Source organism: Argiope bruennichi, chromosome 8 (genome assembly GCF_947563725.1).
Source record: "Argiope bruennichi chromosome 8, qqArgBrue1.1, whole genome shotgun sequence".
Lineage (NCBI taxonomy): Eukaryota > Metazoa > Arthropoda > Arachnida > Araneae > Araneidae > Argiope > Argiope bruennichi.
In genome coordinates this window covers 53,957,349-53,980,810 of record NC_079158.1, presented here as the reverse complement: position 1 = coordinate 53,980,810, position 23,462 = coordinate 53,957,349, and the positions used below count along the sequence as shown (strand labels likewise).

Here is a 23,462-nt window from a genome sequence, read left to right as displayed (position 1 = left end):
AAGAATACCCTACTCAGGTTTGCTATGCCATGGGAAAGTACAGGAAATTTAAAAATCATCCAGAAAATGCAGAGAAATTTGGAAATTTCCATAAAAACTGGGAAAGTACAGGGGATTTTAAGTTACTTATTTCCTTTTTCTTTTCCTTTCTTTTTTAATCTAAAAAATGCTGATCTCTAAACATTGCAAGAATAAAATATTGTAGCTAATAATTCCAGAAACAAAACACTAATATTTGTGATTGTGTAACTGCAGAAACTCGCACTATTTCTACTCGCTCTTTTTTTTTAATACCCGTGTATAGATCAGTAAATTTTGTTTTGAGAAGTAGTTTTCTGCAAGATTCCTGAATTGCAGCTAATAAACATGCACAAGACTGCTGAAACTACATGAGAGAATAGAGTAAATTTCTCTGGCAGGAACATCAACATTCAATCTGTAGAAGCATTATGTGGTGTATAATCATGTACACGCAAGCTTCTCGAATAGTTTTTTTTGCTGTTCGAAAAGTTGTGAGTTTATTCAGAATGAATAATATTATACAATGTAATGCAATATCCCAATTCAGAATGAAAATACTATACCCGTATGAAAGTTCATTTGCTCTGTCATAGAAATAAAAACCAAGACAGAGCTGAAAGGAGTCAATCGCTTGAGTGAAGGATTAGTTTAATGAATTCTCGCCTTACATTGTTGATCCCGAGCAAGCTTTCTCCGAGTGTATTATGCTGTTGCAATTATTTATTAACAGTTTAATGCTTACATGTATGCTATTGTATTCTGCAGTTGCTACTCTTTTGTGTATGCTTCATCTGTCTTGTGTAGAAGAATGTACCATTACAATATCTATGCAGTTTACATAATAGATGAACAAAGCAAATTGCATTTTTAAACCCTCTGTTGTTACAGGAATTGATTCGATTAAAATGTTTCATATACACAATAAAAACATAGAAATTAAAGCTGTGTTGGTTTAATAAACTATCATAATTTGTTATTTAAACATGTATTTTTATTTATTTATTTATTTATTTTTTGAGAAAATCACGATATTTAGTACTGCATTTTAAAAATTGACTTGTTCCTCATTAAAAAGTATATTAATTCTTCATAAAGATTTTCAAAAATCTTGCTATTTATTCATTAATAAATTATTTCCCTATTTACATTAAAAAGGTTTTATCTTAGCACATAATTTAATGTGCATAGTTCAAACCAGATCTGTTAAAGCTATAGCTTTTTATAGCATAGCATTCATTTAGACCATATTAACATTAAGCATATATACAATAAATGGAATTTTTTCACAATGTAATTTCAGTGTATTGGTTTAATATTAAATTTTAAACTAATATGATTTTGCAATATATATTTAATACTGTTACTTCTGTGAAAGGTCATAATCTTTTTAACAGTCATTTTTAAACTTGTTTGAAAAATATTTTGGATGAAAAATGAAATACATAAAATGGAAATGTATTGATAAAAGTTTATAAAGGTAAATCAGATTTATTTCATAATTTTTTTCATATTAATAAATACCATCCCATAATATTCAAAATAACAGATAATATTGCAGTATGCAATATTTTTTACATGGTAAATTTTTTGATGAGAGTAAAATGTTGTTTACATATTCCGAATCATAAGATATGTTACAATATGTATATATATATTGTCTCTACTATTAACACGATTTGTTTTCCATTTTTTGGTATCATTTTCAGTGATAAATAATTTAACAGGAATATGTTAGTTATCAATGACAACTAAAATACAAATTTAAAAAGATAAGCAATAGAAAAGGGGTGGGGAATAAAATTCTGTGTGTGCCATTTTAAGTCAATCTCGCTCACTAAATATAGATCATTGTAATCATCCAAATGTATAGGATATATTGTGTTTAAAGATGTCTTAAATTTATCATGCTAGAATGAAACAGTCAAATAAAAATATTGATTCTTAAATTTATTATTGATAGATATCTTATATCTATGGAAGATTTTAAATGTTTACTAATCAATTTAAATTTTACAGCATCTATAGATAAATGTTAATTGGAAAAAGAAAGGAAAATTTAACTTCTAGCTAAATCCAATCATAAATTATATTAAAATATTATCAAACAAATTGTTTCATGTAAACTATATTTTCATAACTTAGTTGTAATTAAGGTAATGCATTTTTCATTCAACATTATAATTAAAAGTCAGAAAAATCCTTTATATTTGTAGTAGATTTTCAGTAAAAATATAATTTTATGAAAGTAACAACAATTTGGCATTTTTGTACCGTGAAGTTTAACGTGCTAATTGGTTTTTAGATGGTGCCATTGTTCATTCGGTACACATTATAGCCTACTTCACATATTTCTTGCATTCAATTTTCTACTGAAGCTACTAAGTTCTGGTTTCAGTGGCTAGAGAAGTTGTAGGATGTTTATTTATTTTTTAAAGTCAAACGATTTTGCTTGGTTCTGTTCTTATTAATGAGTGCTGCAGGCATTTCATCACTGTAAAGCAGATAGTCAAAGTAATTGAGCTTGTTATCTACAGCATATCACGTAGTGGGGGGGAGGAGGGGTAAAATTAAAAACATAATCTTACAATTTTACTAACCCCTGGAATCAGAACTTAATAGTTGGGAGCAAAAATTTGAAGTAGTCTAAATCCTGTTCTGTGACGCCATCTAAGAAACAATTAACAATAAGAACGATAGATATTTTGTCTAGTACAGAAATATTGATAATTTGCTGGTTAAAAAATAATATAAGTCAATGATTATAAATATTTTATTAAAACTTACAAACGGAAGATTGTGTTATGTACATGAAGATCATAAAATAAGCAAAAACATTTCTAACAATAATTTTATATAACCAAGATATTGTGTAAACACTCAAATTCGATGAAACACATGAAGACAAAAATAAATTAATGTACAAAATGGGGGGGGGAGGGTCAAACATTTTATCATATGTCAGAGAAATGCATCAACACTATTTTAAAAACTGCAGATAAATAATGAATGAACAAGTGTCTTATAATGACAGGCAGGGCAGAGGGCTAGAATACCAATTTATTCCATTGACATCATTGGTCTCTGTTGCAAATCCCAATTTTGCGAGTTAAATGGATTACTTGATACATGATGGTCTGACCCAAACAGCTGATCAACTTCCTGAAAGAAATCAAGTATGTCAAATAAGTATGATGATTTCACTCATATGAAAAGAGATAAAGAATATAACCTAACACATTTATATATTTAGAAACATAAAGTTTCTGTAACATTATTTGTAGAGAAATAAAACAGATCATACTATTTATGACTGCATGCTCTACAAATGTATATAAGCGTGCATTTTGTTATTGGAATACAAATTTATTAATAAACCTTCAACTAACTAAATAATTAAGTAATAAATGAGAATATTGCTAAATTTTTATTTCTATTGAACTCAATGAAATGAGCTGTATTTGCTTACTATGACTATATGACTGCAGTCATAAATAGTACTATTCAGAATATTATCAAAATTAAGTACCAGAAGAGACGAATGAATAATTTATAAAAATTATGAATTTAGAAATATGTGGGGTTTTTTTTTGTCAGTGTGTGTATTTTAAAATTTATTAAAAATAAATCAAAAAATTACTGCTTATTTCAACACACACAAAGAAGTATGTACATTATTGTTTAAAATTTTCTAAAGAAGTGATAAAGTTAATATAGAACACAAACTACTCCATATCTGAAAATTTCCAAGATTAATTAAATCAATAGATTATTCACTTAAAAGAAATAAAAAAACTCCGTAAAACAGAAGCTTTCTATTGAAAAAAAATCTCTAACTATGATAATAATTTAAAATAAATACAGTCTGCATATGAGTATAAAATAGTAAAGCATAGAGTACTTATTGAGATTTAAAAAAAAAAAAAAAAAGAATTAATACCTAGAAAACACTACTATTCATTTTACAGTTAAAAAAAAAAAAAACACTTTAAAGCGATGGTTTAGTAATGAAATAATTTTCAGTGGGCAGAGAAACTCAAAGAAATTTTATGAAGAAAATAATGCAAGCAATTATACATTTTCCAACTCCCTTTAAATTTGATAAATGATTTTCTTAAATGTTGCTAAACTGAACAGGACATCAACAAAATCTATAGGAAATTAAAAGTTTTAGAATATGTGGAAAATAACAATCCTATTCTCATAAAATCACATTTACTTGATGATTTCATATCTTTAAGAGGTATACAGATTTAAACATAAATGTGACAAATATTTTTCTTAGCAAATTTTTCAATGACATTAAAATAAAGTACTTTCAGTATTATAATTATTTGAATGCAGCAACTTTCATACAGTATCCTCTTTAAAATGCTCAATTAGCAAATATTTATTCATTACTTTACATTTAAAAAATATTTTTCAATTTTTAATTAATAAAATCTTTTATCACTAGTTTAAGCTCTTTTCCTAAGTTTGGCTTTTAAAGAAATGTGGTTATTATTATTTTTTTTTAATGCTTCCTTTTCTTCCATAATGATCATAGACAGTTTACATCTTTAACTTACATAAAAAATCTTAAAATTAATTTATGAAGACCGCTTAGACAATAATCCAATGAAGACTCATCCACTGAGACAACAGCAATATAGACGTTCAAAATTATTATAAAAATTGGTACTTTCATTTTTAATCTTGTTTTGTTTTTCTACCTAAGAATTAAATGAAAATCAATTAATGATGATAGAAAAAAAGTCATTAAAAAAAGACAGAATGAGATGACACACTGAAAAACACAAAGAATTAAATTTGCCCACTGCACAAAACTAAATGGCACCTCAGAAGATTTGTTAATTGATGTTTAAAATTAAAAAATAGCTAATTAAAGGTGTTTTTTTTTAGTACAGATTTAGATGGTTTTAGCCCATGACTATTTGCAGAGACTTGCAGATAAAATTATGTGCACCACCAATAAATGTCATATCATACAAGTGGGATATCAAAATAGTGTTAGAACTTTTTATAGCTTCAAAATAAAGAATACAATAAATAAGAAATTGATGATTCAATACTTAGAAAAGGTGAAGTTTGTTGGAGACAGACAACCAAACTAATATAATGAAGGTTAGAAGGATTAAATAAACAAATAAATTAGAAGGATTAAATAAACATAAAACATTAATAAAACAGATTTTTAATATCTTTATTCTAAAATTTTCTCTTATTTTCTGAACTGAATTTATATATATATATATATATTATTGCTAACATATGTTCTAAAAAATTACTGAGCTTGGGACTTCACATTCTATAAGCAAAGGGATACAGATCAGTAACACCCATGCATTCCTTTCAAAAATATCCAAGATTCCTTTTCTTAAATTGATATGTGTCAAAGGAATTTTTAATGACATGTTTTAGAAATTTAAAAAAAAAAAGAATCTCTTAGTAAAATCATAAAAGGAAAAAAATTATATCCCTTTGCTCTTGTGTTCTGTTGCAGACGTGTTCCTTCTTTCCTCTCCATGTACAAATTACAACACCCATAGAAAAATAAATTGAAATTTATTCAAAAGTCTTCTTTTCGGTCATGCATCTGCTAAAAGTGTTACATATAACATTCTTAAAAAAAAAAAAAAATCATTAAAAAAAATTACAAGTGCATTAACTTTTTTTAAAAAACAATCACCAGCCTTTTAACTAAAATATTAAAAGTTGATTAATGCACTTTTAATTTCATTAAATAAACTGCTTGTGAGATATCTAATTCTGCTTAACAAACTGCAGCAAAATTGAAACTATTTTTTTTTTTATCAATACAATAATAAAATTTCTTAGGAGTTTAAAATTAACTAACATCTGTCTTTTAATACAGAAATGTTAGTGTTTTGTAATTTTAGAATATAATTTAATACAATAATTTTCATTAAGTCTATAAAAGAATTCAATTTGAGTTTTTTGTCAATAATCGTAAAGTTTTCAAATTCCTCCATTGGAATGAATGACATTTAATATACAAAAATGTATCCCAACAATAATTATTAAATTTCTACAAGTAAAGACTTCATAAGCAAACAAAAAAAATGCATCAAGGGATTCTCTGGATTCAGCTTAAAACCGTTAATTAAAAAAAAAATTGAAAGCTTAATGGGGAAAAAAATAAAAAATCTTTTTACCTCAGAGAAAATTGTTTAAAAAGCTTCAAATGAGCTAAGAAGTACTACTGCTAGGCTTTGAAACAATTGTAGTAGTATTTGCTTTAGTCACAATTGATGTGATTGGACTTGGTTTATTCAAGCTTGTTATTGATCCAGAGCCCTTGTTAACTAAAGAGAGAATAAGGAACATAAAAATAAAGCTCCTCAATGTGGTTTTTAATAAGATAAGGGCTAATTTATATTTGATAAAATGGTAAGTAAATGTTTTTACAAGTCTCCCCATGACTCAAACTTGCAATATTTAATTATGTGAATGCATTTTAATAATTATAACAAATTTTATGTTGTTTTTAATAGCAGCTTATATTTTAACTTTTAAGGAATATTTCAAAAAAATTATATAAATTTTAAAATATAGATTTATATAAATAATCTTACAATTTTTTTCCACAACCGGAATAAATATTATTCAAGACAGTACTCATTCTTACTTTTATTTCAGTTAAATAACTAATTTTTAAAAATATTTGGAAAATTTTTTGAATAAGTGATAGGAATTAAATGATTAATTTAACAATGTCTATTTTCTTTTTTAATAAATGGTATACTGACATAAAATTTGTATATCAAACATTAGTTTAAATTCTGGCAGAAAAGTGCTTTTGATAAATATCACATTTGATAACAGTTTATTATTTAAACCCAAAGTATAACATATTGATTTAGGCAACATATGAAAAATGTATATTTATACGATAATGCCTATATACCTGCTGGAAAAAAACTGTAAATAAGAGAATCAAAATCATTCTTATATTACATAAAGTATTAAATGAACAGCATTTCAGAAGTAATTTTAAAATGTAATTAACTGAAGCAAAACTTATATGATTAATTAAGTGTAACAAAGTGGCCATGGAATAAAGTGAGATGTTTGAAACTTGGCTGTAAAAAAATCAATTTGGCCAAATGTAAATAAACTTTGGCAAAGATAACATACTGATCATAACATTTTAATTATGGTTTAAAAAACTATAATATGATATTTTACATTAGGGTGGACCATAAATAGGACCAAAATGCTCCTTTTTTTCTCTTTATGTTCCTATACTAACGAAAAAGTTATTAATCAACATGAAAGAAATTGAAAAAAAAAAAAAAAAAAAATTACATAGATATCTCTTGGACAAATTTTCAAAAGTGATGACAAATGATTTCTTTATTAATTCAAAATATTTATCTCTACCTATTTATAATTAAGAGCACTGGCTCTTAAGTATTTACCTTCTTAATAATAATAATAAATCGGTCTATACCTCTGGTTGCACATTTCCTCTAAAGCTGATAAAAAAAATATTTGAAATGAATTCAATATGTAATATTTAATTCCTAATTATCACCATAATATTCATACATTACTTTGCAGGTAAACTGAATAAATCACTGTATATGCTTATCAAAAAGTTATTTGGGTAAGGTAACTAACTATAGAGCCTTCATATTTACTTTGTTCAGAGCAACATTAATTAAGTTAAAAATTACAATATTTTTCGATAGTTAAAAACAAATGGCCACAATACAGAAAGTTACAAAAATTAAGACTTTTAGGCAAATATTTCAGCTATTAAGAATCATTCCATCTCTAAATAAGAATGAAGATCAAATTATAAATAATTCAAAAACTTTTAATAATCCAGTTCCAAACACGCATCCTTCATTTATTTCATGGTCACCTTGAATTTTACAGCAAACGTAAATGAATGTTTTAAATTTTTAGTTACAGAAAAATACAGAATACAAAAAAGTAAAAAACTTTACCTGCATTAGAAGATAAAGTAGTGATATTACGATTAACATTTCGGGGCTGCAATAAAAATAATATACATGCTTTAATACATCTATTATAATAAATTTAAATATTGTCTGCAATTTATAATTTAGATCTATATATTATTTTCATATTTCTAAATAAAATATTTATAAGATATTGATAATTAGTTCTCATACAATTATATTGTTAAGTACAGAGTTCAGTTCATGATAGCAATCAAGATAAATAAATTGTTTAGAATCACAGCCATTTTGTTTCTTGGCCAGCATATAGTTGGACCTTTGGTAAATATACCAGAAAGAGACTTCAACCTAAATATATATATATATATAGTAACATAACCTAAATATAAAATTAAGTAGAAACAAAAATTAATTACATACAAAAATCATCAGTGCCATCATGATGACAGCTAGAATTTCAATAGCTAAACTGTAATAACATTCAGATTAATAATCCTTATACACATACACACAAATATATAAATTTTTTAAATAATAAACAGAACATGTAATAATAACATTTCCAACCAAATTCCATACCAATTATGAATAACAACCATTCCTAATTGAATTAACAAAGAATGATATTAACTTTTTATTGTTAATTATCAATTTAATGGTACATACTAGTTTAAGTGGAAAAAAAAACTTTACTCAATAACATTATGGAAAAATCAAATCATGTAGTATAGTTTGCATTTCCTCACCAATATTAACAAAGATTTGTCAATTTAATGTTATGAGAAATTTAAGATGTGCAAAAACTCCATGGGAAAAAATATCAATCATGCCCCATTTTCTCCTGGCATATTATTCCAAGTTATTTGTGAATAGTTTAATTTTTTTTTTTTAATTATAACAAATGTGATTCTCAGAAACACACCTCATAACAAACAAGCCCTTATTTTATAAAAAAAAGTGTTGTGCTTTTTCTTGTGCAATATATATATATATATATATATATATATATATATATATATATATATATATATTATATTATATATATATATATATATATATATATATATATATATATATATATATATATATATATATATATATATATATAATATTATATTAATTATATATATATATAATTAATATATATATATAATATTATTTCATGTGAAGCAGAATGCAGTTTGAAGACAGTGAAGATACTTTTAATTTCGTGACGTCGTTTTATTTCATTTTGAAGAAGCAGGCATATGTACAAGCGATAAGCACACAGAAAGGAATGAGGGTAAAAAGCTCTTGGATATTTTATCCCAGGTCTTATATAACCTATGATTTTGATAGGGAAAATATTTCTTTACAGTGCTAATGTATTATGAGATTTCGATAGGGATTTTCGTTACACGCGTGGACAAGGAGGGGAAACACAGGGTGATTTTTAAAAAAGAATTTGCCTCATCAGCGGCATTTTGTCTCTTCACGTGGAGTGTGGGAAAGTTAGTTTTAGCTGATTCAGCAGTTTAACAAAGCTTCTCTTGAATTAATTAAGTAGAGACAATGGAATTGGATCATGAAATAAGCGAATATTTTGGAATGAAGTTACTATGGGCTAAATTAAGATAAAATCTTGAAAATTGATTAAATTGAAATTAGTTAAAATATCATTATATATATATATAATTTAAATTACTTCTGCATATTTTAGAGATCACCAGTAAAATATATAATAACAAAAGAGCAGCACAAATATACAAGATCATTAATGCAGCAATTTTTAAAAAAAAAAAAAATCATACTTATTTACTGATACTTCAAGATAAATTTTTTAACTAATATTTATTTTTGGCAACAATCGATTTTAATTGTTTGAAGATAACATAAATGTCACCATTAGGACTAATAATTAATCAGCATTCATTCAAAATACTCTTTAGAGTGGACCTTATTAGTTTTAGTGCCAAATGATTTTCATACAAGTGCATCTAAGAATTGTACCTTATAATCAGAACACTCTACCTCCCAATAATATACTTAACCCTCCAAGCACCGGAGACGTGCTTTTGTGCAAAGCAAGTCTGCTCCAAGACGAGCGGAAACATTTTATTTCGACCTGTTCAGTTGCTTTTAAGACGGTTTTTTTCCTACTTTGAATTGAACCATCGAAACGGGCGATGACGCGTTTTTTCGTCTTTACTGTCTCCCTCTGTTAATGGCTTTTTGGGCAATGATAGATTACTTTATGAAGTTTTTCATGCAGATTTCGGAAACTTAAGGGAAAAAATCTTCTCACAAGATTTTATTTATCATAATAATAATTTAAGAACTTTTCTTTATTAATAAAGCCAAATATTTCTGAACATCTTATGACAAAAAGTTACTATTAAACAATCTTAAAATATGTCTAACACCTTCTAAAGGATAACAAAATAAAACAAAAAAGGAATTTATTTCATTTATTTATTTTTAAAATAAATAATTACTTTGCATCAAAATTCATCCATGACATGAATGCCTTGGTAGGTTTCTGTTAAGAAATCAAGACTGTTTTTTAAAATTTGATTTTCGATGTAAGAATGTTACAATTTTCTTTTTCATTTTTTTTAAAGTACGGTATAAAGTCTTGCAAGGAATTTCATATTTCAATATCTAAAAATTAAGTTTTTGTTTCTAATTTGAAATGCATTAAAATATTAATGAGATTTAAAAATAATTACTTATGATTTACAAATGGGAAGGAAAAATATTGACACTATGTCAGAGTTCAAAATATTAAGAGATTCATATCAGTACTCATATATATTAATATATTTTGTGACCTAATAACGGAGATGCGATACTTGATTCTAGGTTCCGTCAGATACATTTTCTGGAAATTATTTTATTTAGATCAAGAAATAGACTTAGAAAATTCATTTCCAATATACTTCTTAAATAAGCGTTAATTTTTTTTTCTCTGAATTCTTCTTTATAGGTGTTCAATGAAAATGTTTTGTGATTAGATACAGAAATGCATTCTTATTTAAACACAGCATTCTTCTTTCATTATTTATTTTTAAAATGCTTGTGGCACACTTAATATTAACTTATTTCCCATATTTATTCGTATATATGGCATACTAATACAGAAAAATGATAAATAAAATCATTTTTAGGAAAATAGGAATATAAATAGTAAAGAATTAATTACATGTAAGTGTTATATTATTTGTAATTACTATAGGAGAAACAGCATATTATGAATTCTTTGATTAATTTTCAGAAAAATAAAGAAAAACAATGGTTAAAAAGGTATTGCACTCTTGTGTTGCTTGCAAACATCGCTTAACAAATTTTCTCTAGCTTTTGCAACTTATTACGTACTAAAAAAAAGACAAAAAGCAATTAATTTAAATTTTGCCTCAAGAATTCTTTATATAAATTTATATTACCAGGGGTGTTTGTGGGACCCCAAAAAATCCCCTGAAACTTTTACGGACTTACTACCGACATTTTGGAGTTTCGAGAAGGGGGGGGGGAGAAATGAAAAATTATGATTATGAAGTATTGAATGACCTAATTATAAAAGTTCAATGAATTACTTTTTTTGCAAAATTAAGACCTTTGAACCCAGGTCACGTGATCGCACATCTGGTCGAACGAAGTCTCTCCCTTTTTTTTCTGTCGCGCCTACTTGCCGAAAAGAATCCAGAAGAGAATGTCCGAGAACCGGGGGAATGAGTCATAACTCGCAATAAGGAAAGAACAAAAAAGAAGTTCTTTTTCCCCTTTTCACGCATTATCACTGCCTTTGGAGAAAGAAAGGAAAAGTTTTCACTACACACACTGACCTTGCGTTTTCTGCTTTCAAAGCAAACAAAATTACCCAGATCAAAATAAATAATTCATTATTATTCCTACTTTCTTTTGAACGACGATCTCCGGAATTTCCGGGTATCGAAGTTCAAAATCCCCGGAATTCCGGGGTTTCCCCGGAGCACAAACACCCCTGTTACAGCTTTTGGATTAAAAAATGTAAAATATTTATATTACAGTCATACTGTTTTTTGTAAATTCCAAGAAGCAACAATCACCAAAAATTAACTATACATAAACAGATGGTCCTATATTTATAAAATTTGGCATATAATTACTTCTTGAGCAGTAGATATTCAATAAAGAAAATCTTTTTCAAAATTGTTAATTTTATTTATTTATTAAATCTTAATTTAAATTTCAATCAATGGAAAAAGAGTATAGACAACTTTTGATTCACATTAAAATTCAAAAGATAAACTTTTCAGAGACAAAAATTTTGTTTTGGGGAAACTTTTTCTTCAGAATTTTATTGAGTTATCTACATTTTTATTGAAATGAAATTGAAACCAATTTTGCTATTCTACCATATCAATCTGTCGTTACTTTTTTAAAGTCAAGAAAAAATATCTGCTTCTTTTAAACAGTAATGATGAGAGTCCTTATTCTATTAAATCTTTCAGGAGCACTTCAAAATAGCTAGGAAACAATTTGAAAAATGTGACATATGAGATACCTAATATATATTGCAACTAATTCTAAAAAAATAACTCGAAAAACAAAAAATATATTTAGGCTGTTAAATATAAAATATTCAGCCTAAAGAGGCATGGCCAGGATAAATTTTCACATTTTTACGTATTTCACTAAATATTTGCACTATCAGTTGAAATTTTCAATGAACTGATATAAAATTCCTAAATAATATTGGGCAAAAAATTGCAATATATCATTCATCTTTATTTAAAGGCATTGGATCCCCTTAGAGAGAATTTCAAATCTTATGAACTTCATAACATTTGTAGCCTATCTACAAATCATTGTATTCCAAATGTATGAATATGTTTGTATAAGCTTGTCAAAGAATTATTAGATTATATTCATTCTTGCAAGTCATTAAAAATATTACATTTCCCCCTCCCCCTCCTTAAATAATGGACTTTTTAACTTTCAGTTATATGGAAATTTAAGCAATTTCTGACAAAAATTTTAACTTTCCATCCTTTTATTTCAATGCGAAAGTTACCTTAAATTAAATTTCCAGGGAAAAAATAAAACAATTAAGACAAAAATATTATACTCAAATTAATTTTTTCAAATGCATATTAATTTGTAGGAAAGACGTAAATTTATAACATCGTTTCGGTGCATTTATGTTTCAGAAAAATCATTTTAAATCATAATTATTATAAAATACTAATGAAATGAAAATTTGTAATGCTGAGGTTTCTAGAAAAAAATATTGAAATAAAAGATGTATTATAATCATTTCAACTATAGCAAAACTTTAAAAAATTAGTTAACAGAATTAAAACCACATGCAAAAAATATCTTTTAGCATATTTTTCTTTCCTCGGAGGGAGAAGTAATGAAATATAGAAATTCGAATTTGGGGTTAGAGGGCTTGGTTTGAAAACCTCAATTTGCTAATGAATGAAAAGAAAAGGAGAGGGGGTGGGAGTGGAGAGACCACCCAATGATAAGGAGTAGGGGAGATTCTATTTTCCTAGAAGTAAATGAACCTCCCACAGATGAGAAGGGGGGAAGAGAATTTCGCTTAGTTCTTTTTCGAAACACTTCTCAAGTGTACACTGATATTTTTTGAAAGGACTCTTGTTGGACAGAGATAAATTTTTGAGATGCTATGCTTAGAATAATTGGGTGCTCAAAGGGTTAAATCATATACAATAAAAACCATAAGAAAGTAATATGTTTTAAAAATTGGATAATTTATAATATACTTGAAAATTCAGGAAAATTTTCTAGAATTTAATTAAAAATTTGAAATCAGAAATGGAAATTTATTCTATAACACATCAAGAAGCTAAAACATGGATTCTTAAAAAATATCAATTAAAAAGTTTGTTGAAAATGAAAAAATGTTGAAATATAACACAGATCTCCAATTTAAATTTTAATGAATAGAATTGAAAGATAAATATAAATAGAACAAGAAAATTATATGATTAAATTTCTTTACTATGCATAATTATAAAAAATACAATCTTATTACTTACTTTCTTTGATGGCGATTTTAAACGATAGTTACAAGCAATTAAGCTATATCTATCTGGAGGCAAACGCATTCCAGAACTGGATTTAATTTGAGGTAAAGGCATAGTATTTTTGCTTTTTGCCATGATTGCTGTAAGCTGAAACATATAAAAATAATTCAACAAACAGAAAATTTATAGCAATTTTATACAAACTTAATCCGCAACAATTTTATATTTAAATTTATATTGATTTTACATAACCTTAACCAGCCAAATTAATACACAAAAAATCCTAAAATAAAATTTTTAAGGCTTCAAATTAATTTTGCTTCTATACATGTTTTTAAAAAAATGTTTCTTGAAACCTTTTTTTTTATCAAGCCACATTGCCAAAAACTTATGTAAACATATACAACATAATAAACACTATCATTATTGCTAAAATTGAAATTATCAAGACCAATAGATTGTTTACAATAGTAACCCTCTTATTTCTTACCATAGACAATTGCTGACTTTTTTTATGATTGTGTCAAAAAGCAAATATTAACCAATATCTTCTTGTAAACTCAGAATTTATATTTAATTTTTCATAATTGAAATCATATTTAACCATAATATAATAATAACAAATGTAATACAAAAACAAATGCATATCCTTATTACCTATAGAGCAATTTGCTTTAATTCAATATTTTTTATTTAGTTAAAGCAGAAGATAACAATAAATGAAATATTGTTATATTAATAAGATATTCAAAATGCAGAATGAACAGATTCTTATAGATAATGGAACACATGGAAGTATGCAAAATAGATCCATTACAAAAACATAGCAAATCTCTGCACTGTATCATAGATAGTGGAACTATAAACAGTCTGTATTATTTATATATACCACCAAGGAAAACTGGAAGTCCATTTATCAATATAGGGACCATCCCATTCTTTTAACACAAAACAAACAAGGAGAGATGATACTAGATAAATTATTTCCAAAATCATATCAAAAATTAATATTTAAATCACTGAAAGGCAACGTACTTTTAATGATTCAATGAATTTGCATATTAAATGCATGCCAGTTATTAATCATTTAAAAAGTTGACAAAAATTCCATGTTTACTGCAAACAGCAATAAATCCCTAAAGATGTTAGTCTATTAAATACATTTAAAAATGGCAGGTAGTTTAGCCAAAAGTTTGCCTCAGGCAAGTGTTAATTAAGCAATAATTCGATATAATACAGATCAGTATTGTTGTTCTTCAACATGTTAATATTCATTATATTATATAAATTATGTTCATTTACATCAATTTAATATTACCAAGGACTTTTAAGTATTCTTATTTCTAAAAATTATACATAAAATTCTATTTATTTGAATCTAATATTCATTTATAAGAAGTCTGCTAAAATATAATAATTTATTATGGAAAAGAGATAAATTAACAACCAAACATTTTTTTAATAATACTTGATTTAATCTGTTTAGCAGAATCAGTAGCAAAAAAGTAATCAAAATTTTAGTAAAATTGGAAACATTTAAACTTACTTCTTTATCAGGTGTAGTGATGAAATTTTTATTACTCTGTTGGCTTATTGCAAGAGCTACATCTTGTACATCAATTGTTTTCTTATTATTTGAATGATTGGCCAAACGCTGAGCATCATCAATTATATTACCAGCATATTCTTAAAAGAAAAAAAAAATGTTGTGTAAAACATAATTACATAAATTACTACTATTAAAATGTTTCAAATTTGTATATAATATGGGTGTGGGTATGTAAGGTCTTTTTGAATTTATGAATACTTCTATATTTCAAAATACCTTTAAGATATTTCTTAGTGTATAAATAATTCAAAGAATCAAACTTTATTTTGTAGATTACAGAAATATTGTAATTGACTCTTCGTGTTTTTAAATATTAAAGAAATAACATTATTCATTATTTAATGGAATAAAAGGTTTATGAAATATTATTTTGAAATGACAGTAGATCTGAAATTATTTTGAATATGGTGAATTTTGCTTTTCATCAATGATGACAAAATAGAGGGAATATAGACTGAAACACAATTTTGAGTATCAGTACATAGACCCAATTGAAATTCTCATTTTTCAATGCTGAATGGAACTTTAGAATAATAATAATAAAAAAAAAATACCATTTATAGGCTGTACACAAAATTCGACACAAGATGTGACAAAACTTTTGATGAATTTGATATTTAAATATACAATCGGTACATACTACTTGTTCGTCTGGTAATTCTAAAATTTTTTCTCTACATTCCCCTAAAAATTAACAACGAATTAAATACTTATAAAATGCCTTTTTCAATTTCAGTTGTAAATTTCCATAGAGTGCCTATAATTACTTATTCATAACCAAAAATTCAAGACAACATTTATTTTATTAATCAATTAAAATGAATGTGAAAAATTAGAAGCGATACTTACTATTAACGAATTCCAACAACCGATTTATAATTCTATCTTCATAATCAGTAATTCCCTCATCTTTAACTATCGCATCTATAATCTGAGCATCTTTAGGTATGCTTTTTATATTAGAAAGTAACGGATCAGTTGTTTGCGCCATTACTAACAATAAATCCGATTTAAAAAATTATTTAAAACTGAAATTCTTATAACAATTTTACAAAGCAAAAGAAGGCACAGGGGACTCCCAACTCTGTAAAACTTGTGCTGTGTAACGAAGTTAAAGTTGAAGGAAGGAAGGAAGGAAGGAATGAGGTTTGTTTACCGGCGTATGCTCCTGAACGGATTCTTAGCTTGTGCCGGGTTCACAAAAATCAAAACTCGAATATCACAAAAAAATTTTTAAAATCTGTCAGAAGCCACAAGGAAAGCCAACATAGCCTTCACTTTATCACGACCCTGTACGGAGAAATCACAAATCCAGTCAAAAGAGAGTGGAACACAACCCAACTTAGCACGGAGAGAATTTCTCGCTGACTCGTATCTACTGCAAGAAAGAACAAAATGTTCACAAGTTTCTGGAATCTGGCAATGGGCACAATTTGGTGATTCAATGAGCCTACATTTATGAAGAACTGCATTTACTGGAAGAGTCCTAGATATTAATCGTAATATTAAAACCTCATTACGTCTAGATAACTTAAGTTTTTTAAGATTGAAAGAAACAAGCCATTTGTATTTTTCATAGTATTTAGAATTTTCCCATTCTAAATCTTGTTTATGTCGTACGATTTTAGTATAAACTGAACAAGTGTCTTCGGGCGAGATCCAGTCACAAATATTTGAAGAAGTTAACGCTTGCTTAGCTAAATCATCAGCCCGTTCATTTTCTGCAATTCCAACGTGGGCAGGAGTGTATATCAGTTCTAACGAGGAACATGTCTTTAAGGCATCAAATATAACGCGGGCCACAAAAAGGGCACTTTTGGGAGAATGGAAATTTAGGCATCTCAGGGCTGTCAAATTAGATAAACTGTCAGTCAATAAAATATAATCTTTATGTTCTTTGACAAAGTTCATTACAGCCAGAGCTATGGCAAAACCCTCCCCTGAAAACACAGAGTTAATGTTGTGAACCGTTCCCTTAATGACTTCCTTCGAGGAGCAGTTTATAGCCGCCACCGCAGTAGAATTCTCATTCTTGGATGCGTCTGTGGCCAGTATAATTTGATTTGGGGATAGCTGTGATTTGAACTCGGCGAACAAACGTTTAATTGTAGTCGAATCCAAGCTCTTTTGTTGGAAGCCGAAGTCATGGGTTTTAATGGTAAAATGTTCACAATCATCCCAACTAACCGGGACCATAATCGGGATTATTTGGTCCAGGGACAGGTTTTTTTGATGGCAATATTCTTCTAAAGTGCCTGCGCAGGGAAGTCTTTGGAAAATGCGGTTAGAGATTACAGACTTCACCTCGGAAATTGATCTCGAAACTTCAGTGTATTCGCGGGCTGAGAACTGATTAACAAAGAATAACACGTTTTTCTTTTCAAACCTAAGTCTCATATTTATTTCATTTGATATTTTAAATAAAATTGGGATAGGTGTCCATCGTGGGAGTCCAAGAGCAAAACGAAGGATGTTGTTTTGAATCGTTTGTAAAGCTGCAAAACCAGCTTTATTCATCATGCCAACCGTATGTGCTCCAAATTCCATGGATTGTGTAATGCACGCATTGCAAATGTTTATCAAATTAGATGCGTTTGCACCCCATCTGGGAGCAGCCAAACTTTTGATCACATTTAACTTTTTAAAGGCTTTAGTTCTGATCTGGTCGATATGCGAACGGAAAGACAAGGTTGAAGCAAACTGAATGCCTAGATAGCGAACGTTATTAGACCAAGGGATACTACAGCCGTGAAAAAGGACTCCAAACCCCACTGGCGATTTACGAGATGAGAGGTTTATAATATTACTTTTCTGGGGAGCAATATCCATATGCCATTCGTCGCACCAGCTTTCCAGTTTAGTAACACAGAACCGCATCTTATTTTTGATCGCTTCGATATTGTTTTCTTCAACTAATATAAAAACGTCATCTGCATATATAAAGCAAAAAACATCATTGGGTAAAATGCTATATATGTCATTCATAAAAATTGTGAAGAGCAACGGAGAAAGAACACTTCCTTGCGGAACGCCCCTTTCATGCTTAAAAAGTGAGGAAGACACTCCTCTCCATGAAACAAATGCTTTCCTTTCATGTAAGAACTGTGAGATCCACAGGGCAATCTTACCCTTAATCCCCGATTGTAAAATTTTTAGCATCAAGCCGTCATGCCATACGTTGTCATACGCAGACTTTAGATCAAAAGACATACCATACACAAGTTTCTTATTAGCTCTGGCTGTTAAAATTTTATTGAACAGGGCTGCAGAGAGGCTGTCACAGCCTTTGTACGGGAGGAAACCAGCATGAAAAGGAGAGAAAAATCTTTTTTCCAAATAATACCGCAAAAGCCTGTCCAGAATAATCCGTTCAAAAATCTTTCCCAATACTGATGTTAACGCGATGGGTCTGTAGGATGTGATCTCTGCTGCATTTTTCTTGGGTTTTAAAATAGGAATAATCTTCGCTATTCTCCAGCTTTCTGGAACAATCGTGTTCGCCCATAAGTTATTGAATAAATCGAGAATTTTAAATTTATTTTCATCGGAAAGACAAGACAACATTTTCTTATTTATCTTGTCCATGCCAGGGGATTTGTTTTTTGTTCTTTTTAATGCGTTTTGGAATTCCCTAAAGGAAAACGGACGGTTCAAACTCATTTCATCATAATTTTCTGGATCATCTACTGAGAAATCTAAAGGAATACGCACATTTGGTGCTCTCTTAATTAAGTTAGCTGCAATTGCATTTGCTTGAGCAGTCGGCGCTATCAGAGTAGTACCCGAAGAGAGAACAAGATTGGATTTACAGGGAGACTCATCTTTGTTTAGTAGGGCTTTAACGATGCTAAAAGCCTGATGGGAAGAAGCAACCTCCTGACAAGTTTTCTCCCAAAAACTGCGTTTTTTATACTTAACATATTTTCTGAGAGCTGCCGCCATTTCTTTGTATGCAGTCCAGTTTAAGATGGAGGGATATGATTTCGCCTTTCTTAACAATTTCCTTTTGAGGGCCTTAAGGTAGTTACATCTAGCGTCCCACCAAGGACAGTGCGAGTGTGTTGATTTAGAAAACGAGTACGATGATGAGTTTGCGCTTACCTGGAAGATATTGGTAAGTCTATCAAGGGAAGAGACATCCCCATTACCTTGAAGAAGAGCATTGACCTTCTTTGAGAATTGGCCCCAATTGATGTATTTTCGAGTATAGATAGACTTTGCATCTAAATTGCAAAAGGAAATAAAAATGGGACAGTGATCGCTGTCATACATATCATGCGAGATCTCAATATTAATCTTATTAATTATATCTGCGGAGCAGATGGACAAATCTAATAACGAAGGGGCTTGAGTCCCCTGGTATCTGGTATATTGTTTCGTGTTAAGCAAGCACATATGTTTTGTGCTAATCCAATCCAGGACCCGGTTTGCATCGGAAGATAAATGATCGCTCCCAAGTGCTGGATGGTGTATATTAAAATCCCCCAGTAAAACGAAAGGAGAAGAGATTTGCGAGTACAAGGATTCCAACCAGTTGTCATCAAATTTACCTCCAGGAGAGTAAAGATTGATAACCGTTAGTGGGAATTCTGAATTTGGTCCAATCCATATTTTAACCGCTAAGACCTCCACTGTTGACGGAGGAAGTGAGTGTGACAAAATCTGGGCAGGGATATTCTGTTCTACTGCAATTAGCAATCCACCTCTAGTAGAATTTTGTCTTTCAGCTCGAAAGATTTTTTTGTTTTTAAGAGAAAAGGATGCAGACTCATTGAGCCATGTTTCCTGCAAAATTAAACACTGGGCCGCCGAAAAAGGGGGGGCCTGCAGCCAAGGGATCTTATTTTTGATCCCCCTAACATTCCACTGAATAAACCTCATGGAAAAAAATAAATAAAAAAAAAATTAATAAAAATTATAAAAAAAGTAAAAACTTTTAATTTTTCCCTTTTTTTTCTTTTAATTATCCGATACCCGAGAAATCCTCCGCAACACTGAAATGATTTATTTCAGCGAGGGACCGTTGATCGTGCACAACGCCTGGGCTCAGAACGTGACTATATTCAAGATTGGATTCCAGAAGGGCAATTTTAGATTGTAGCGAGTCAATCGTTGCCCTTTGAGTCTCGATTTGTTTCCGGAGAGTAATATTCTCTTCTACTTGTTTCTCTAAATTTCCTTGAGTCTCCCCAATACGTGCAATGCACTGTCTGTTGACTTCTTGGAGTTTTACGAGTTCATTCCCTTGGGGTATTAGAGCAGAAATTAGTTTTGTTAAGTCTTGTAAAGCCGAGTAGAGGTCCGTTATTTGTTTTTTGGGGATTTCGGTACACTGGACCGGCTGATCGCCCTTAACCTTTTGTGCAAAAGATTGCGATTTCGCTATCCTCCTTGCTTCCTGAAATGATATGTCTTTTTCTCTAACCAGGTTTATAATCTCTTTTTCTAGGTTGTAAAACCTACATTTTTTGTCGAGAGCGTCGTGAGTCTCTTCGCATCTAAAACATTTAGTGGGTACCTTACAATCCTCGGCATGTGAGCCCCCACAATTTTTACACCTCTTATCTTGTTGACACCGGAGTTGTGTATGACCAAATCTTAAGCATTTATAACAAACTTTAGGGTTTTCAATAAATTTGGACACTTTAAAGATAAGTCTGCCGATCTTTATTTCGGATCGATTAGTTTTCCCAATTTCTTCAATAAGAACAATTGGGATAGGTTCTGCCGTCCCCTTCTTTTTAAATCTAACTATTTTTGTTGCGATGATATCCTGTGAAGATAGTTCTTCATTAATTTCCACTATGCTGTAATCCGTGTCAACATCACGGATGATGTATTTTGTTACAATATTCGTATCAATGATACGAATCCTTGCTTCCGGAACACTCTTTACAAAATCAGTTACTTTCTCCACTGAGCTTAAGTGCCGAGTAACTAGAACCAATTTTTTGTATTTGTTTAGGGAAAAAGTGTCTTCTTTGTGGGTCAGTGGTCCGAACGTGGCATTGATTGATTTGGGTTTAATCCATGGCGACGGGCCATTATTACTATCAATGCACAATTTTATTTTGGGGCAACCCCTTTGAATTGCAATGTTTGCTTTGTCCCTCTCCGAGAACTCATTTGTAAGAATATAATTTAGTTTCCTATCCTTATATTTCCCCTCTGACTCAAAGTCTTCTGGTTTCCTCTTCGTCATTACTGACGAAGAATCTAATACGATGCAGCCAGAATCAAAACTAGTAGAAAACGAAACAATTAAAAGGAAAAACTAGAAAAATCCTACCTTTATTTTCCAGAATCCAGTGCCAGCCACCTTGGCACCCCAAAAATAAAGAGAAAAACTTCAGCTGAAGTCAACGCAAAAACTGAAGAGCAAGCTAGGGAACCACCCCCAACAGAAACACCATAATGGATTTGTTTAGAGAAAACAAAAATCAAAAGCTGCGAACAAACCAATGGCAAAAACAAACACTCGAAACAAGAACAGCCTTCACTTCTAGCTGCCTTCCTTCCACGCACCAAAAATTAATACAGAAAGTAGAGCCGGAAAAACACAACCTTCTACCTTCCTTCCAAACCTCCTTTTTCTTAAAGTTGAAGTTCAAAAGTTTTTTTATTGGTTTACTATAATACAGGCTTTGCCAGTAATTCTTTTCGAATTATCGCTTCGATACTAAGTGGAGTTGAGCTGTTCAGCCGTATTCCAATACGATCTGGCCAAGCAATGATCGGCTTGAGAGTGAGCGTGAACAGTTCAAGCAGACAAATTTGTCTCAGTCAGATCTAAAAGCCGCTATAAAAAATTTACATTTACTTCATTTTTTTTCTTTTTATGAAATTAATATTCTTACTGAAAACGATGCAACTATGTCGTGCATTCCTAAAGCTAGTCCTTTTAAAATTCAAAGAGAAATTCAAGAAAATGTTAAATAATTCAATGAAATTTCTAACATGAGTTTCATGAAGCAATAAGGAAAGTTGTAATTCACTACGACAGATCTATTATGCGCTATCCAACTGCTATCAATTGAAACTATTTAAAGAAAATAAAAGTTAAATCATCTGTAATCATTGAAGATATTGAAGTAGGTTTTTGATTTTTGACATACTTCTGTAGACAGAAATAGAAGAATTATATTCAGAACTGTCTAAATCGAATGATATTGAAGTGGATATGAAAATGGTTCCTTCAAAAAAATTCTAACAATTGACTCCTCTCCAATTTTTGTTACTACTTTAAGCATTATTTTGGTTTACCTATTGCTGGCATCCCACTTCTTATTGATAAACTGAGATAATGTAAGAAATGATTTGAATACGATCATTCTATTAGATTCTGTCACAAGAATATAATCTGCGGAAATTATACAATTTCTTATTCCAGCCCGTGTGTTAATTCTGAAAAATGAATAAATTGCAGCGGAACCCACAAGGATACTTCAACAACTTGCCCTATTTATATTAAGAAACATGAAATTCAATTAGAAATAAAGTGAATGTAATCGGGAAATTCGATATTCTTTTAAAGAAATTTATCGAAAGACTAGAGAGTAAATCCTTTAAATTGCTGTTGATTACTAGAAACAAAAAAAAAAAAAAAAAAAAAAAAAAAAAAAAAAATGGACAGTTCTAAGAGTTTTCTTAATATAATAAAAATTGATTCTTCGAAAAAAGATTCTTCGAATAGAGAAATAAAAAGTCCCTAAAACGTTTACAAAGGACATTTCAATTCCTGATTTTTTCAAACTACAATTGATTATTCTCAGAAGATATTTTAATCACAATTTCTTTTTTGTTTTTTTATTTTCTTTTGCTTTTTGGTCAATTACCATCTCTTCTTTTTTATGTTTCACACCATTCCCAATT

At 29.1% G+C, this 23,462-nt stretch overlaps 1 protein-coding gene across 2 annotated transcripts; it reads right to left on the bottom strand.

Annotated features, from left to right (window-relative positions):
- Positions 1–2,855: 2,855 nt before the first annotated feature.
- LOC129981527 (transcription initiation factor TFIID subunit 9B-like) lies at positions 2,856–16,706 on the bottom strand. 2 transcript variants are annotated; one of them, XM_056092388.1, is made up of 6 exons: positions 16,440–16,706; positions 15,528–15,667; positions 13,994–14,128; positions 7,995–8,040; positions 6,195–6,344; positions 2,856–3,180 (listed from the first exon to the last, which is right to left on the bottom strand). In XM_056092388.1, the coding sequence occupies exons 1-5, from the start codon at positions 16,579–16,581 to the stop codon at positions 6,229–6,231; spliced, it is 579 nt and encodes a 192-aa protein (XP_055948363.1). In that variant the 5' UTR covers positions 16,582–16,706; the 3' UTR covers positions 2,856–3,180; positions 6,195–6,228. The 2 variants fall into 2 exon arrangements, with proteins under 2 accessions (XP_055948363.1, XP_055948364.1); XM_056092389.1 differs by lacking the exon at positions 6,195–6,344.
- Between the last annotated feature and the right edge of the window lie 6,756 nt (positions 16,707–23,462).